General features: G+C 34.0%; 1 protein-coding gene across 1 annotated transcript in view; it reads left to right on the top strand.

Annotated features, from left to right (window-relative positions):
• The window catches only part of BRINP3 (BMP/retinoic acid inducible neural specific 3), a 390477-nt gene that overhangs the window by 196722 nt on the left and 174216 nt on the right, over positions 1-19539 (top strand). Inside the window, exon 4 of the mRNA XM_046679822.1 lies at positions 13649-13839. Within this exon, the coding sequence (XP_046535778.1) occupies positions 13649-13839 (191 nt within the window). The remainder of the gene's footprint in view (positions 1-13648; positions 13840-19539) is intronic.

The following is a 19539-nucleotide window of genomic DNA, read 5'->3' as shown; positions in this document are numbered from 1 at the left end:
CAGTCCAACCTGTCAGAGATCATGTCAGTTTATTTCTCCAGAACATATCCCATATCAAACTCTTTCCTAACTTCTACCCAGACATGCCTAGACCAAGTCACCATTGTGTTTCTCCTAGAATACTCCATAAGGTTCATCCTTCACACAGATCTTTTTAAAATCTGAATCGGGTCAAATCATACCCTACTTTAATTAAAATCTATAACTAGCCACTTATGAAACCCAAATGTCCCGCCATGGTTTATAAGGCACTACATGAATTATATGACACTAGCTTTTATCTCAGACCTCATCTTTTCTCTCTCTCCATCATGCTCTATTTTTCAGTCAAATGACTTTCACATGTTTCTGCTCCAATATTACTTTCGCAGAGAGGACTTTCCTGACCATTCTACAGCAGTAACGCCGTGGACCACCAACATTCTCTACTGTTTCATGATCTTCCTTTGCATTTGTCATAGTATTTACTATGTGAAAATATTTTATTTACTTGTTTCCTGGTTTACTATCTGTCATTCCTTCATATTTTCTTGAAAACAAGGGCCTTACCTGTATTTGTCATCCCTGTACTCCCATAGTTATCATAGTGAGGGCACACATAGGTTCTTGTTAAATGAGTAATTATAACTACACTATGCTAGGAGGCTGAGGTTGTCTAGTTCACTAAATAAGTGTCAAAAGTATACAGAAGAGAATTGAGATCTAATTCAGGAAGAAGGCTGAGTGAAAGAAGCAAATCCAGGCAGCCAAAACGGGTCAGTTAAACAAATAAAGTCGGAACTGATGGCAATCAGGACACAAGCAAGAGCAGGTGAGCAAGACACAAAGAGGTCGGGAAGGTAGTAGATCCCTGGGCACACTGAGGAAATATGTCAACCTTGCAACCCTAAGGAATTAAAGATGGAAGATGTAGGTGGTTCAGGCAGACAGAAAGGCTAGCTGTGATTACACATTCTCTCTCCATCACCTTCCTCCATTAATGAATAATAGTAAAATAACAAGATGAAGAGATCAAACGAGCCTGATATTGAATACTGACTCCCCCCTTTTTTTTAACCAACTTTCAAACTTTAAGTAACTTCTCTGATTTCTACTGTTTGTTTTTTTAGCACAAACACCTATGTGACGTGGTCGTGGGAAAATTAGTGTCAATGTAGGAAAATATTCTTGGCACAGCGTATGGAATAATTTAAACATGTGATGCATTTCTATTATTGCTATTGTTATTACAGTAGTGTGGATAGCAAAAAAATCACAAAATATTGTGAAAGCTGATTCTGTGAAAGGTGTGTCTATTTGGCTTAGAAATGGCAATGAGAGGAGGATTGATAGTAGTTAGCTCAAGGCTAATCTTCCTCAAAAAAAATTAAAAAAAGGCATGGCAATGATTATTGATGCAATAAAATCTGAAGTAAAAGTGAAAATTAAATTATTTCTATAACTTTAAAAAAAAGTTCAGTGGGCTTGAGACATATTAGGCTTCATGACCATTGTGTCCACAATGTGGAGTACCCAGAAGAATTTCAGAGTGTGAAATATATTCTCCTAATAAGAAAGGAAGGGGCAGAGGGAGGGCAGAAGAGATCAAAAGGAACACATGACTCTCATAGACATTTGTGTTCCTTAGTAGCAAAATTATGACTTCTTGATTCATTTCACGGTTTTGGCATTATGGATGCCACATTTTGGCCTGAAGATGAGTTTTTGTTTTGTATGTTTTTTGTTTGTTTTCATAAACCATGTTTGTGGAATTAAGGCATTTCTTCAGGTTGATTATTCAATGATGGCAATATGTTTTCTCAAAATCACCTTACTTCGATTATTTAAAAGTCTTGTTTAACCATTTTCTTGAATAGGAGAGAAGATAGAATTGCCACCCGCACTCACCTTCTAATCTCTGAGTATTCCTTGGATTTAGTGTTTCTGGTATTTTCTATTGGAATTCTCTTTTTTTTCTAAATGTTCCTTATATTTTTCTTCAGGAATCTTTGTCGGGAGATGTTAATCATTTGGCTAAAATGCATGAAATTGTTTAAGTAGCTTACGAACAAGCTATTTGCAATTAAAATGCACAGCAGGTTGATGTCAGACAATTTTTAAATTATTGCTGTTGTAATTACTCTAAACTGCTAGTACGTTTTAGCTTCATATGTTTTACCTCACTGAACATGAAATTATATTACTCTATTTTTTGAAAAATTGAAATTGGTCATATTTAACTGGAGCTAATTTTCTCTCTGTCTCCTTGGTTGATTAAGACTAAGGAACAACACTAAAACTAACACACTGATGATGTCGTGTATATAAGCATGTATTTTAAACACAAAAACAGATATTTCATAAGTAGGCAGTCCCTAAGTAACTGGATCTTCAACTAAATTTAAACATTTTTCAAAAAAATTGAGCATAAAATACTCACTACCAGTATAAAAGTGATGAAAAGGAAATAAACGAAAAATATCTTTTTTTCCAAAAGTTTTTTAGTACGTCGTATTATTGACTTAGACATAAAACTTTGGATAGCATATTTGAAGCCTTTAATGGGATATTTTAAGATAGATAAAGCCAGTGATTGAATTATTTTCTTATAGGGAAAAATAAATTATAAAAAAACTTCTTCGATATATGTCATTTTCCCCATTTATTTCATCTTATGGCTTCCAGACTATTTATCAATATAGTAATTTAGCTTGCTTCTATTTTGGATAATGATATCTAAACTCAATCACTGTTTAAATATCTAAAATAAGCTACTCACTTTAGAGAATCAATCTTGAAAAAGATTGCACTCCTGGGATTTACTTATTTCTAGCTATGGAATATATTTCATGACTGTTTTTATAATATATTTCATTATAATACAATATGTGACAAATACTGAAATAAAAGTGTATCTGTGTACTGCATATAGAAATACAAAAAAAAAAAAAAAACGTGAATAGGAAAAAAAGAAAACAACCTTAAAATTGTTGGGCTTACTTGGGAAAGGGAAGGTGTCAACTAAAAAGCACCAAATCTGGGTTCTGGATCAACTGAAAAGGATTAAAGAAGATGAAGACCAAAAATTTCACTTAAAAATTTATAAAAATGTTATAACAAAATGTTTATAGTAATTTTAGATGTGACCTGATCCTTATCTCCAGAATCACATAGACTTGTCCAGCCAGGCATCCTCTTATCCCTGAGCCACCCACAGTCACAGGATCCTGTGTACGGCTCTTGTTTGAAGCTTGTCTCTCTTACGCCTAAGGCACTAAGGTGTGCACCAAAGTGTGTGCTCTCTCCTGATAAGCACATCCTCAACAGGAAGAGGAAGAGGTGGGGTTACAGGTGGTCCCTTTCCTACACCACCTGTCTATCAACTCACTGTGCCTCTGTGGGCAGATCAGGAAAGCAGAGACAGTGGGCACCGTTTAGGTAAAGCACTATCCTATGAAGAAGAATGCAGGAAAAAATACTTTCTTCCTGATAGAGATATTGTTAAAAACTGGGCCAAAATTTATTCTAGGAGCAAACAGATAATATATTAAAATTTGTTCATTTACAACTTTAAAAAATATTTTTATTCTGTGTAACATAAAAAGAAGTCCAGTTTGACTACTGGTTTTGAATGCACAGAGGTTTAAAAGCCATAAATAAATTTTTCACAGAAATAGTTACAATTTTTTTTCTTCATTTTCGGATCCAAATACATTTTTAGCAGAAATAGTTACAATTTTTTTTTTTCATTTGTGGGTCCTTTTTTCAAAGTGCTTCTGATGAGAATATATCTTGTGGTTACCATATTGCTCAATTTAAGCATTTCATCAGATGTTTAATTTTGTTTAAATATAGAAAATGTTTTCTTCATTGTTAGAATATAAAAAGGTATGATTGATGTCCAGAGTAGTATTAATTTACTAGAATAGTTATTTCAAATAATGAGTACTACCTCAATGACCACATAGTGTATAAAGTAACTATGCCTGCAGAGTTGTTCATATAGCTTGAAAGTTTCACCATATATTGTTTGTGTGTGTATATCTCTTTCAGAGAAAAAACAGAGGTCAGAAGTCAGGCTGTAAGATACAATATGCATAGAATATCAATTAGATTTTTTCTTATTTTCTTGCATCCTCATAAGTATAAAAAATCCAAGTATTCTCATTTAATTTCAGAAATACTCAATTCTCACTTTCCTCTATGTGAATTACATTCTGTATAAAGTATGTACAGATAGTTTTTAATTCTAAGTCATATGCCACCTTCTTTCAAAATCGATTAACAGCTGTCTTTCTCATTTTCACTTGGTCTCTTCTTAGGAAGTACAAACTCCTTTTATTTTAGCTTAACTGTAACATAATTAAAGAATCAAATCTGCTAAAAAAATGTAATTTATTTCTTTAGCAAATATGAACATATTGAAAATGCATGGAACTATTTCTTCCAGTAGAATGCATGTTCTGTTTTAAGGAAAAGAACTGAAAGAAAGGAAAAGAAACATTTTCTGAAGCTTCATCTCCTAGGCAATCATAAAAATAATGGCACTGAAGGGGAAAAAATGACTGCCATACTGGTATTTAAAACTAAATATTTACTCATACTACTTAAGATTAATTATATCAATTCTTGTTTCTTTGGCTCTGTCTTTCTCCATCTCTGTCTCTCTTTCCTCTCTCTCTTCCTTTCACTCTCTCTCATGTTTCTCTGCTAAAGAAAATGAAAAATTTGAAATTAAAGCAATATTTTTAATTAACTTTTAATGGTTGGTAAAGCAATTATCTACTAAAATGATTTGCAACCATTTATGTAAATAACAATAAAGATAACAAAGAAGAAAATGAGGTTAAAATTGTTATGTCAGTTTATCTAAATAATGACATTCCCGGCAATGAAATCAAAAGATAAGTGTTAAGTTTTCAATTTTATAAATTTGATTAGATTTTTTCTTATTTTTCTTTACAGCACTTTGATAAGGTAGGTAAATCACCTGTCCATTTGTTTGGCAAATTAGTTACCTCTAATAGTGCAAAGATCCAAGACCTTCCTTAAAGGAACACACAGGTCACTGATAAAGACAGGCATTTAAATTGGTAATAAATTTTACTGTGGTTTAGAGCCTCATTACTCGAGTATGGTCCATGGTCAGAAGGCATCAGCATCACCTTGGAGCTTGTTAGAAATGCAGAATCTCAGATTCCATATCAGATTAATGAATCAGCATCTACATGTTAACAAGATCTCCAGGTGATTTATACGTACATTAAGTTTTCACAGTGCTGTTTAAAGCATCTGTGTAAATTTAGAGTGCTCTTAACTCTTCCAGAAATCTCACTCCTGAGAATTAATCTTACCAAAATAATGGCAGGAGTATGTAACCATACATAACAAAAATGTCCATTATAGCCTTGTTTGTAAATAACTCCAAAATAGAAGGAACTGAATTGGATTTCACTCGGGGTAGATTCAGTTCCATCTAATCTTGGAATGATTTATTCCCAGTTTCTCTGCCATTTCATATCATTGTTCTATAGAGAGTAATATGGTATCGGGGCAATTTTGTTTAGAAATTTTTCAGACTTTTTTTTGGGGGGGTAACTGTTAATAACCATAAGGTCAGCTGCTTTTCTTTAGAATGTTTTACAAAACATTTTATGTTTCTTTCTCAAAGCTGTGTAACACTAGCTATTTCCTTCCCATAATATCTTTCAGATGCCAATTGGTGTTAAGCCAACATGTCTGTTTTTTGGCTCTGCTTCTTGTCAGAAGCCTATTTTTCTAAGATTGTTTTTCCCCCCTTATGTCTATTTGTTTCTAAAACATTGTCTTTTTTCCTACAACACTATATTAGTGGAGAGATAGATATTATCAGGATGTATACTTTTTAACATGTTAAACCAAGGAAGGATGACCGTCAGTAGGGAGAGCAAAATAAACACTATGAAAACTGAAATATAATTTCAAAGCACAGCAATACCCGAAATATTGTAAGACTTTAGGACAAAGAATAATGTCGTCTCTCACTAGCAAAACTAGGGTAACATTTTTGAGCAAAAAGAATAATTCAAAAGTGGAACCTACAAACAATTACATTTAAGGTGTGTTTGCAATGGTTCTTCCTGTGAGAAGAATTTCTACTCAAATAACAGTTCTTTCTAAGTGAAACTCACGCAAAAGCAAGACAGACATTCGCATTAAGATCATCAAGTGTAAGGAAGTTAAATGACCAGGAAGAGATCTGCCATAAATGCACATTTTTTCTGGGTGGAATCGTATATATTCTAGGTCAGTAGACAAAACCAAGGGCAGTAGCAATGATGAAATAAAACACAGCCGACCTTTGAGAGTTAGCTTCATTGCAGTAAAAACAAAAATCTCAGTGGGTTATAACTATAATGGTTATGTCTCCCTAATATTCTATGTTTTAACTGTGGATCTCCTGTGATTCTGCTCTGGGTGTCTCCTCATTCTGGGAATCAAGCTGAAGAAGGCTCTCTCTGGAACACGCAGTCTTCCTGGCAGAGGGAAAAAGTGAAGAAACAGGTGTACTTTTGTGATGCCTCTGAAAACCTGTACAAGATCATGGCATAGCTGGCTTGCATGTATGCCACTGACCTAAGCATTTTTCTTTCTGGCACCAGGTTAAAGGGGATCATTCACGAACTGCTCATGGTTCTTCTCTACAGTGGGCCATTAATCCATGGATGCATGTTGGCACCCATGATGGTGCAGCAAATAATCGCAAAAAAATAATTGAATCTGCCGCATCATCATTATTGAATTATCTCTAGGATTCTTCTATGCATTCTCTTATCCATTGTTTTCGTTCTAACTTTTTGAGAACATTACTTCTATCCTCAATAACTACATATATGCAAATTGAGAAAATTCAAGTGAAAAGATAATAATATGAAAGTTTTAAATTTTCTATTCTTCATGGATACAACATAGATGATTTAAAAATCAGGACAGTCAAAATACATACTTGTGAGGTCCACAGCATGTCAAATGTACCAAATCCATTCCTATGAAGCAATCCTAGGATAACATTGATGTCATGATTTTGTTTGTTTGTTTGTTTTGTTGTCCTCTTTTTCTAATTCTCTATGAAAGCATCTTTCACTATGTGCTTTTAATATCCATTAACTGTCACAGTATTTGAGTTGTAAAAGACACAGCTGCATGATTTTTGTGTGAAATAATCACATCTTTTTATATCCAAAGTCATTAATCTTTTTCATTTTCTAACAGACTCAGAATGTTGACTCGTTTTCAAAATCACATTTAGTTTTTACAAAATGTGTGGATGTCCTTTGGAACTCATGTCATGCTTATGAGCTACAGCTGGTTTAAAAAATATGAATAAAAGTGACATTTGAACACAAATTTTTAGTTGATTGAATATCTCAGTTTTTAAATCTGAATATAGTGTGTTATTTACGTAGAATTTTGATGAACTTTTATAATTGGATACTTGAGTGAGATTTACAATTGAAGTTGAGAAGCCATTTTTCTTTCTTAAGACTGACTGTAAAAGTCTCAAAGAAGGTGGAGACCATGAACATCAAAAGGCATGGTAGCTGTGTATAATTTTAAAAATAGATCCCTTAGGAGAAAGAGAGAAGCTTATTTTCCATGTAGAGTGAGTGAGATCTCAGATATGTAACAATCCCTGATGTACAAAACTTGAAATTTAACATAAGCTAGCCAGCTTACATCACAGAGTTGTTTGATCCGTTGTAAGAATTTCAAACAAGGTATTTATAAAAGAACAATGATGGTAATTTGAACTGCAGATTGAAACTGCCTTACATGCTTCCTTGCAGAGAAAGCCTTTGCATACATGGATTAATGTTCCACCGGAGAGAACCATAAGCAATTTATCAATGGATTCTCTTTACCGGTTATTAGAAGGGATAACCTTAATAATCCCATATATCTTGATTACAAGATCCACTAGAAAACAATTTTGACTAAGTCCAGGTTCCTGTGGTGAAATTTAATATCTATGAAATGCTAACTTATGAAAGTTTAAAGCCTCTTCATTTACTGTTAGGCCCTAAGAAAAAAAGGAAAGGAGAGGAAGCCAACCTTTATTGTACTTATGATATGTGTTCTGCCAGGCTTTATAGAGGAATTATTTGGTTAATTTTCTCAAACCGTTGAGAGTAGGGTGTTGCCTCTGCTTTAGAGATGGGAATGCTGAAGACATGTGTAATTTTACCAAAGCCCACAGTCATCAAATAGAGAGACCCTGGGCTATGAGGATCTGGCCTCACATACACCTGACTCTAAAACTCACACTTTCCTCTCCTTCATGATATCACATTTCCTTCACATTAAAAATAAATAAATGGTAAAATTAGTAATAAAACTATATTAATATTTACAATATTTTTTCATTTGATTTTCCTTATCATCTATGATACATATTTATTCTCAGAATAGGAAAAAAAGACATTTGCCTGTGCCTTACAAACAAATGTAGGCTCTTTGAAATACAAAGGAAATATTTTGAAAATCTCCTGTAGATAGAGAATGAAAGTTCCGCTTATTTATGATGATAACTATGGGCTGTCATTTCCCTATGTTCATCTTCGATTGCTTAAACATATATTAAGGTTTGTTTTATTGTTCATATTGTTACAAAGGACCACTCCAAAATAGTAATCCCTTCTTATGTGTCATTTTCCGACTGCAGGATGGAATAGTCTAACATTTGCAAAATATTCTTAAATCAAATTAGTTTTAATTTGTTTTTTGTTTTTTTTAAGATTGACCCTGTTTTTTTAAAATCGACATCTGTTGCTGATCTTCCTCGTTCATTTCCTCCCCAAAACCCCAGCACATAGTTGTATATCATAGTTGGAGGTCTTTCCAGTTCTTCTGTGTGGGCCACCACCACAGCATGGCTTGAAGAGCAGTGTGTATGTCTGAGCCCAGGAACTGAACTGGCGAACCCCCGGCCACAGCAGCAGAGCCTGCAAACTTAACCACTTGGCCACAGCGCTGGCCCCTTACTTTGCTTTTTAAAATAAGCGTGTGCTTCTCCTCTTTTTTTGAGTGAGGTATGACTCAATTGAGGTCCTATTGAGAAATTAATGATGTGGAATATTTCACCTGAAGAGTGGAGGCATATGGAGGGCTATGGTATTTAAGGACTATTTGGGGAAATATTTATTCTCTGTATGTGGATGCACACTGTAGGGCTACGGTTAATGAATTTGTAAAGAAGTGGAAAGACAGCTTTCTGTTCATCACAAATAAGAGAAAAGAGCTAAAATTACTAGAACTGTTCAGATATGGAATGAGTTGCTTTATGCAGGTCTAAGGAATGGTGGTGAATAAAACAATGATAGCATGCTCACAACTTTTGAGTTCTTCCTGTATTATAGGCATATTCTAAACTCTTTACAGATATTACCTGTTTCATGCCTGTAGCTGCTCTTTGAGGAAGGAATGCTATGCTCATGTTACATAAGAGGAAACTGAGTCAAATTAGACAATTCAAGATCATTCAGTTACTAAACAGAAACCAGCATTAGAACCCACACCTGTTTGGCACTCGTAGTTGATACACTTACATCTGAAATACAATAGTTAATTCTACATTTTTCTTTGCTCCAATACCTCATAATCCAGCAAAAGTATCCATTCTAGTACTCTAATGATCTCCTCTGCTCAACGACATATAGTTTTCCAGTTAATGTTGGACACCTCCAGTAAGGGGGAAATTCACTGCTTTACAAAGAAAGATATAGTGAAGCTGACCCCCTACACATATTTAAATAGTTTTCTTGTATCTCAAGAAGGCAAAAGTAAAGTCCAATAAATCAGTTGATCTGATATTTTGAGTTTAATATATTACTGAATTGAAGAAAAGATTAGATATCATTTATAAAAATAGGCAGCTATGCTTCCTTCTATATACAAGAATCTGTAGAAAACATTGGGAATGCAGTGAGGCTGAACTTGGATATTTAGATGATTTTTCTAAATGGAATCATCTGAGAACTGCCAAATCATCTAGAATCTCATTTTAGTCATAATATTAAAGTCATGAGGGGCTGGCCCATTGGTGTAATGGCTAAGTTCACACACTCCACTTTGGCAGCCCAGGGTTGGCAGGTTCAGATCCTAGGCGCAGACCCAGCACTTCTCATCGAGCCATACTATGGTGGCATCCCATATAAAATGGAGGAAGATTGGCACAGATGTTAGCTCAGCGACAATCTTCCTCAAGCAAAAAGAGGAGGATTGGCAACAAATGTTAGCTCAGGGCCAATCTTCCTCGCACACAAAAAAATTAAATAAAATAATGTCAGGAACTTACTAATTGCTTAAGAAAATTTTATTATGGATAAATATGTTTTAAACATGGGCCAAACACAGAATGAGAATCATAATCACTCATGCCCTATGTCTTTTTCTTAAATGAAAATTTTCAAACATCTCAGAGTAGAGAGACTTGTCCATATACCCAAGGGTAACCATATATACTACATAAAATGATGCTACTACTACCAATATTCTTACTTACAGTTAGGCTGGAGAATGCAGTTTTCTGATTCTTTATACTTTATACGTCAGAATATATTCCAAAAATGGCTTTATATTCAAAAACTGTGTTCCTAAGTCACTTAAATTAATTATTTTTACAAACCATATACAATTAGTAACACAGACCTCTGTTTTCAATTTTTAAAGATTCCTTTTCTTTCTATTTGACTTAATTTTATTTTTGTAAATAAATAAAACTTTTTCTTTAATGTTTCTGGTGCTTGAACACTACCACAAAGTATATTTGGAGAAGTCTTTCTTTGACAGGTGTTTCTTCCATCCTGCTGCCTCCCTTCTCTTTTAGCTAAATATTAATATAAACTTTTGGTTAATCCTTCCAGTGTTCTGTTTTGTTTGTTTGTTTTTCAATAAAAATAAATACATACATATTTGTGTCCTCCCCTTTCTCATTAAAAAAAGTGCCACTTGTGAAACATACTTTTGTCCACTTTGCTTTGATCATCCTGGGATGTAGAAAGCACCCCCACTTCTTTCTTACAACTGCACAGTATGCAACTGTATGGATGTCACACAGTTTTTTCCTACTGATTAGGCATTTGTGCTGTTACAAATACTACAAATAAAGCCACAATGAGAAATCTTTTGCATATTTTAGCCAGTGTTTCCTTGGGGTACGTTCTTAAAAGTACGATTGCTGAATCAGTTATTGCTGATTATTGCCAAATTTCTCTCTCTAGTTATATCATTTTGCATTACCCCCAGTGATACATCAGAGGGCTTGTTTTCTTCCACTTTGCCAGCAGCTTTGCCAAAGTCATCAAAGTTTTGTATTTTTGGCAACTTTCCTAATTGCAAAGTTATATATCAGTTTTCTTGGTTTGTTTTCTTGCTGAGGAACATTAGCCCTGAGTAACATCTATGCCAACTTCCTCCACTTTATAAGTGGATCGTGGTCACAGCATGGCTGATGAGTGGTACAGGTCTGCACCCGGGATCCGAAACAGTGAACCTGGGCCACTGAAGTGGAGCATGCTGAACTTAAGCATTAAGCTTCAGAGCCAGCCCCTCAGTATATTTTTTTAATTTGTGTTTCTCATACTATTTTAATCTGTATCTTCTGTATTTTCTGTTTTATGAAAAGTGTTGCCACTAAAGCAACTTTACAAGTTTTAGTCTTTAGCACTATATAGTGTTTTTCTTTTCCTCCTTTAATAATTTTCGGCCTGAATTCTGCAGTGTCTGTTATCAAGATTAACTTTGCTTTCTTTTTGTTTACAGTTACCAAAATATCCTTGCCATTTTGTTTTTAACCTTACTTAATAAGATGCGTTTCCTGCTGTCCTAGTCCATTTGGGCTGCTAACAAAATACCACCGACTGGGTAGCTTACAAACAGCAAAAATTTATTGCTCATCATTCTGGAAGCTGGAAGTCCTAGAACAGGGCCACTTGCATGGTTGGATCAGGGCCCTTTTCCGAGTGGCAGGCTTCTCCTTGTGTTTTCACATGGCGGAAGGAGCAAGGGATCTCTCTGGAGCCTCTTCCATAAAGCTCTAATTCCATTGATGAGGGTTCTGCTCTCATGACCAAGCACCTCCCAAAGGCCCCACATCATAATACCATCATTTTCAGAGGGTTAGGTTTTCAGCATATGAATTCAGTACTTGCATATGTCTTAGAGCTGCATTATGAGTCTTAGAATGTCATAGAACTGTTATTCTTTCTATACGGACGTATAGGATATTTGTCTGGGTACTCTCTCACGACTTGGCACATGGATGAATTTTTCTCAGATTCATTGGTTTTCTGAGATACATTCACTCAAATTTCCATACTTGTTGATCTTCTCTTTCTGGGGGTAAATAATTGTTGGGGATTTTTTGTTTCTTTCTTTCTATAGTAATTTATGTATATAATCCCTTGTCGATTTCAGATGTTCCCACACGAAAGCTGTTTCTCATGCACAGGACCTAATGCTTTTGATAATTTGACCCACTCATTCATATTTCTGAGAGATATTTTCTTTTTCTTCAGCTATTCTAGTTAGTTTACTTGATTTCCAGTATGTATGTTGGGGTCGAAATACAAACTGAGAATATGAGCTTTCAGAAATAACATTATTGACATCTTATTTCTGATTTCAGTAGACCCGGTCTCTTGCAAAGAAGTATGAGCTCTTACTTAAGATCGGATAGTCACCTAAGCTGTCATTTTAAAACTGGTATTATTTTAATTTGGAGAAGAAATGCAAACTATTTTTCTACTAGAAAATCTTATTTGGCATTTTATAAAACTGGCTTGTCAATTTGTAAGTGGGCATCACGCCACCTGAACAGATGGGTTCCTGAAAGAGGGAGAAAAGCATCAAGTCTGACAGTTATGTGCTAGATGAATATCCAAGAATACGTAAGTCTAAGGATGGCAAGTTCTTAATGTTGAACTTAACAGACATTGTTTTTTTTGTCAACATTTGAACATTGAAAACTGCCACTTAATTATAACATACTTTAAATTTTACCTTCGAGAATCCATTGTCAGGACCTAAAACTCCCATAGAGGTTAGAGATTTCCACAGGGCTTATTAATGCACAATATTTCAAAATAATACTATCTGTAGGAAACCTCCAAATTTAATACATATATATTTACATAACTATATATGAGTATATATGTTTTCTCTGTATTTCAAAGGTACAATTAAGCTGCTAATATTTAGTAACATACTTGGTCATATTTTCATTTGCCATGCTGATCTGTGGTAAACATTTCTGAGTAAATACAATTTTATATTAGGTACCCCACATAAGTTCGTTTCGTATATTTTCTTATCTTAATTTGCTTTTGGGGCACATGAATGTCAGGTAAGCTAAACTGTATGAGAAAGTCAATAAAATCTGGAGAAATTGTTCCACAAAAACCACCCACCCAACATTTATTAAATATTTTATTTATAGCCATCAATATCCCAGGTACTTTTCCGGGCACATGGGAAATATTCAAGAAAAATAAAAAAGTAAAACTCCTTGCCCTTTTGTTGTTTATTACTGTTTTGTTTCATTACGTCTGTCATTGAGGATTCCTCACTTGCAGATAATTGAAAAATTGATTTGAAGTGGAAACTGGAATAACATAAAATATTATTAATGCAGGAGAGGAGTCACTCACAATCTTTGTGGACAAGCGGAAGCTGAGCAAGCGATCTGAAGGAAGTGACTCCAGCACCAACAGCTCTTCGGTTACTCTGGAGACGCTCCATCAACTAGCCGCTTCCTATTTCATTGACAGGGACAGCACCCTTCGGAGACTCCACCACATTCAAATTGCATCCACCGCCATAAAGGTAGGAACAAGTTTACCCTAAAATTAGGTCATACCATTATGTTTTCTATCTCTAAGATCCATTTCTCTATATTTTCATGTCTCACTGATTTAAACAATTGTGTTCTAAAAAATATTTTAACATTTCCTTTTTCTTTGAGCTTTGTAGTATATTTAGCATGAAATTGTACGTATTTTGATGTAACTTTTTTAACTTGACAATCGGGTCAAGATTTTTCATGTCTGAATGCTAACTGAAATGCGCTTGAATAGTGTAAGTTTATCCTGAGATACACAGACTCCTTCACAAAGTGTGCACTGATAAATCTTTATTTTAATAACATTGATTTTTTTGCTAAATCTTATGCAATTAAAAACATTATCCTGATTAAAGGCTTCATTAGCTTCAAAGTAGTCAAGGACATAAAAATCATTAGGTCTTGGTTTAAGGAATATTTACCCCCAATATTTTTAAGATACAATTAACAAGTACAAATATTTGGTTATAAGTTACTAGAAGTAAAAATACACCAAAACCCAGAATTCATGGATAAACTCTGCATGTTCACTAAAATCCTTTGCCTCTGAATATGCTAAGAGAGAAAAAGAGAAAAACTGAGGGACTTTACGGAAACTGAGAGAAAGAGAAAGAGAGAAGGAAGGTATCTTTAATTTCAAAAGAAAGAAAGAGGACAGGAGAGAGAGAAGCTGTGGTTTCCAAAACAATAGATTTTTTGACATATTCCTCTGGCAGTTTAGGTCAACGCGCACTGTATTTGGCCAATGGCCATTGCAAAACTAATAGACCAAAGAGTTGGCACAGTGTGACAGTGTGATCCTGGACTAAGTTAACCAGAGCAAAATAAAATGTAAAGAACATTTCTCTGTGTTTCCACTGTAACATTTCATAGTTAATGTAAAATGCGATCATTAAATATGTCATTTTATTGCTTTATAAGATTAAAATTAATGTATTTTTTTTCACTTAATTGACAAATTAATATTTCACTATTTGGGGAATGCTAGGAAAAATTATCCCAATATATATCTTTTGTGCAAGATGTACAAGAGAGAGAAAAAAGTGATATAGAAATAGTTTTAGCTTAGGGGTTACCCAAACAATACCAACCATCTTCAGTGTTGCTGGTAGATGAAACTGGGCAAAAAGACTTCTGTAAGTATAAACCACACAATTATCATGAGTCTACTTCTGACTGTAGGACTTGCATTATATTGAGTAACCAAGTATATAAATAGTATTTATGCAGTATAGATAAAAATGTAGCCAGCATGAGTGCAGATATTTTAGTTAACTTAAAAATATTGTAAGGTAGGATATTGTTAGAGATAGTTAGCTTGAGATTGTTGAGGAGAAATAGACTTTTTCAGAAATCAATTTCAATGATATACACCGTAACTTGAAGTGTATTTTCTAATAGAAGACATCATTGCTGTAAGTGTGTTTATCATATGGCTATTGATTTTTTTCTCAGTACCAAGTAGAATTATACAATGGAGTTTTTTATACTCATGGTAAGAAATATTCATTCACAGTTCATGGGCAAACTTAATGGATATTTGAAGCTACTCTCTTCTCCCACAAGAGAAGTATGTATCACAAAACATCCACGTTTTAATGGTGCAGACTGTTGTACACAGGTATTGTTCTTAGATCCCTGTGGTACAACTGGGAACGGTAAGGCTTCATGAAGCTTATCCTCTAGCTGTGTGGTAGAAATGAGCTCCAAAGAAGTGACTTGAGTGAGTAGTCTAAGAGCACCCCTGGGGAAGAGGAAAGAGCAATCTGGAATGTGGGAGCGTTGACAGCCTCATCTTGAAAGGCACCAGGAAATACTCATTATCTGTTAACCATGGAAAGGTGTTCCAGAGTACATGACGGGAATATTTTAAAGTGTAGAACGGTTGGGGATGGAAAGGAGAAGTGGGGCTTTCGATCAGGGAGAGGAAACAGAAAACAGTATGGGAATGATACAGCGATGGATTGTAAAGAGAAGTACACACACCTCATGCTGTAACTGAGGGAAAAAAAGGAAATGAGGTATGTGCCCTCCCCAACAATGTAGCTAAGAATATAGCCACAGAAGTACTTAGGGAGTACAAGAGTGAGGTAGCGGGGAATGGGGAAGATGGGAGGACTATCAGACCTTCAGGATTTCATTTAGGACTGAATGGAGTTCTCTTCTGGGGTAGTTGTAATGTTAAGTGGCTGGTGATTCTCTAGCCCAGGGTCAACTGCAGTCTGGATTATTGTGAAAGCTCCAGGGAAATGTTCTGTGCTGAAGCGTGTGGTGTCTACGCGCACTGGAGCCGGTCTACAGGTTCCTTGAATTACCTGCGCGCTTTTATGCGCCTGTGCATCTTCTGGGAAGCGTATCCTTTATTTTCGCTAGTTATCAGATGTGTCCCTCCACAGCGAAAAGGGGTCTCTCTTCAATTATAACATCATAATTGCTTAGATGTAAGTTAACAGGGTAAGAGGGACTGACGGGGTGGGTGTGGGAGTGTGTGTAGGCAGAATCAAGGGCATTCAACTACTGAAATCCTTTATACTTGAATAAATAATTCAGTGCAAAGTGCTTTTCTACTATATTTGAAATCAAGAGCTTAACTCTAGTAAATCCTTAGATGTTCAATACATTATTTTTATATTTTAAAGATCCAAACTGAGAATAGGAAGATCCACAACGTCTTTGATTTGTGTTTTAAGTGCCGTGTAGTAGGCATTTAATTTCTTGAACAAATGTTTCATGAAGTTGTCCCTGGATTTACAGAATTTAGGAGACGTTCTTGATAAAAAACAAAGTCAAGTGAGATCGTTATCAGATAACAGCAAAAATATAATTAAATCTGTAAAATCAAGCCTGCTTTTTATCATGCTAATTCTTGCAAAAACACAAAAGAGTTGGACAAATAATGTTAATTATGAGCCAGTTTCTAGAAAATGGAAGAACAATTTGTTGTTTTTATCTCTTATAACTATGAATGTTAGTGTAGACTGCAGCTCATTAACACATCTGTCAATATAAAAATGAACTGCTCACATGCCCATGTAGCTTAATTGACTGCTATGCTATTCCAATTAATGGCATTCATATCAAATATTATTTCTCAATATTATTTTTAGTGCAATAATATGCCAAGCATAATGTCTAGAATTGACCATTATTTTCAGAAAATTCAATTCAATTGACGCAAGTTATCTAAAAGATCAATCTAATACATTCTTTAGGTTTATTTTTAAATAGTCTAATAAACTTTAATATTATGTGATTGACAATGTTGTGAAAATCAAAATATATTACACATTTTAGGGAAAATTTAATCTATCACCAGATGTGAAATGTGAATGTTTGAAAATTTCCTTCATGCTTTGTTTTAAAATCAGATTACATGTAGTGAGTAAAATTAAATGTTTTTTATCAAACACTGTGAAAAAATTTAAAAGAGCTAAGTTATTATTGTTTTCCTAAAATAAATAGTGATATATTTACTGTATTTCTGGCATTTTTCTGATATATAAAAATACCAGATAGATTTTTAAAATTATAATGTTTAGAATTTTTTCCAACAAATTTAGGAAAAAGCAGAAAAATTACATTAAACTTAAAGGTCAATATTCCAGCTAAAAACGCCATCTTCAAATAATATTTCAGGGCTGCATTTAAAAGTGTTTCAGGTGATGTTAAAAAGATGCTGCACAACTTTAGATCAACATTTCTGAGATTATGTAAATACGTTATATTAAAAATTTAAAAGCTATTTATAAAAATTAGACCTGATAAAAATTTTCCAAGAAACATTTTTACATGTAAATTATTCACTGTTTCAGAATAAAATCAGTAAAACCTCTCAATTATTTTTATTTTACTTCTATGTGTTAATGAATAACTTACTTTAAGAAGAGCCAAGATAAGAAAATTGGCATGTAAACCGTTCATAATAATTAGAGGTTTGACTTCATATATTAGTTTCATTTTCAGGAAGGATTCTCTTTTAAACAGCAAACTCTCTTAGGGTTTTCAAAGAATATTTTTTTACTCACACACAAATTTAAATGTCTAATTACTTAGTACAAGTTGTACATTTAACTTAGTATGTTTAATAAGTTGGACAATTTTAATCGAACTGACCAAAAATTTACCTGAATTTTATCATGTAAACATATGTACCTGCCCCTAATTTTTTTAGCATAAAGAAATTGCATATCAATCCAGAACAATTAGTACATGAAAATTTAGCATCATTATTAAATTCATAAAGCAAAAATTTCCAGAATAATTAAGAATCATATTATTTAATATTCTGAACTTTCATATTCTTGATAATAAGTTTTCAGTTTGTGTTATGGATATTTATTTCCTTATGTTGTGCCTTCTCTTCCTTTGGTAAACGGTCCTAATTTGCTGGATGGCAAAAGCAAAATCCGTTTTTATTTTTTATTTTTTAGTCAAAATAGCTTATACATAGTGGCTAACAAATGGCAAATTAGTAAAATAAAGTTAAACTTTACTATATAGATTAAATCTTGACTATACAAATCAGGAGAAAATTAAAAACATCAATTTGTGATATTTTTCAGCATCTGTTTTATTCCACTCTTCTTTTTCTGATTTAAGGGGTTGTTTCCTGTAACAGAAGCTATATCCTTTGAGTACTTCATATTTTATTGTTTTCTGCTCCCTCAGATTTCAACTGTCATTCTGTCTTCAAAGAAAACGCATCTTGCATTTATCTTTCTTGTGATAAATTATTTATATTTATTTTCTGTAGTATGAGTACTGAGTAAATTATTATCTTTTCTCTTTACAAAGAATATTTGAAACACAAATGTCTGAAAAAAATAAAATCAAGCACAGTAAATAATATTAAATAAAATTAAAAATCTCTGAATAGACAGACATCTGCTCTAACCAAGATGGAGTCACAGGGAGTGGATTCACCTTCTCACCTGAGAATCAAAAGAAAAAGATAAGAAATATAAAAACAATGGTTTTCACTGAACAATAGACAATGAAGGACAGTGATCCTTGAGAGATGTTGGGAAACAGTTGAGGTAAGCACTGTGATTGGTACAGGTTATTGTCTTGAAAGAGTTTCTAGGATATGGTGCAGCCAGAGAAAAGTCCAGGCAGAGACCAAAAGGTTCCATAAGTTGAAGAGAGAGCTCAGAGTTTAGTGAGACAGGTGTTTCTAGTTTGTTTAGAATACCAAAGAAGAGAAAGCTATATAGAGAGAGCATCCCAGAGAACTTCCCTCGAGTATTTCAGAGTCCTGTTCAGTGGATATATATGAGGAAGTTACCAGACGTCAGGGACGAAACCACATTATAGGATTAGAGAACAGTGTCTAGCAGTCACACAGGACTTAGGAAAGTGTTTCCATAAGCCAGAATGGAAACACTAATAATTCCTGGATAGAATACATGCGAAGGTCATGCCTCAGTGGTGAAGAATAATTAGCCTTAGACTGAGTTCTTCTCTGGACCTACCTATCAAATTATAAAACCAAGATCAAAAAGAATCAAACTATTTCCAAGAACTGCATCTCAGAACAAAGCTCAAGAATACAAAAAAGCACATCCCACATCCCACAAAGTAAGAGTCACAATGGTAAACAGTCAATATTACCAGGCAATGAAGAAGGAAGAAAACATAAACCATAATGAAGAGAACATTCAGCCAATTAAAACTGACTCAGAATG

This window comes from Equus quagga, chromosome 12 (genome assembly GCF_021613505.1).
Source record: "Equus quagga isolate Etosha38 chromosome 12, UCLA_HA_Equagga_1.0, whole genome shotgun sequence".
Taxonomy (NCBI): domain Eukaryota; kingdom Metazoa; phylum Chordata; class Mammalia; order Perissodactyla; family Equidae; genus Equus; species Equus quagga.
The sequence above is the reverse complement of the archived record's forward strand: the minus strand, read 5'-3'. Positions and strand labels throughout refer to the sequence as shown.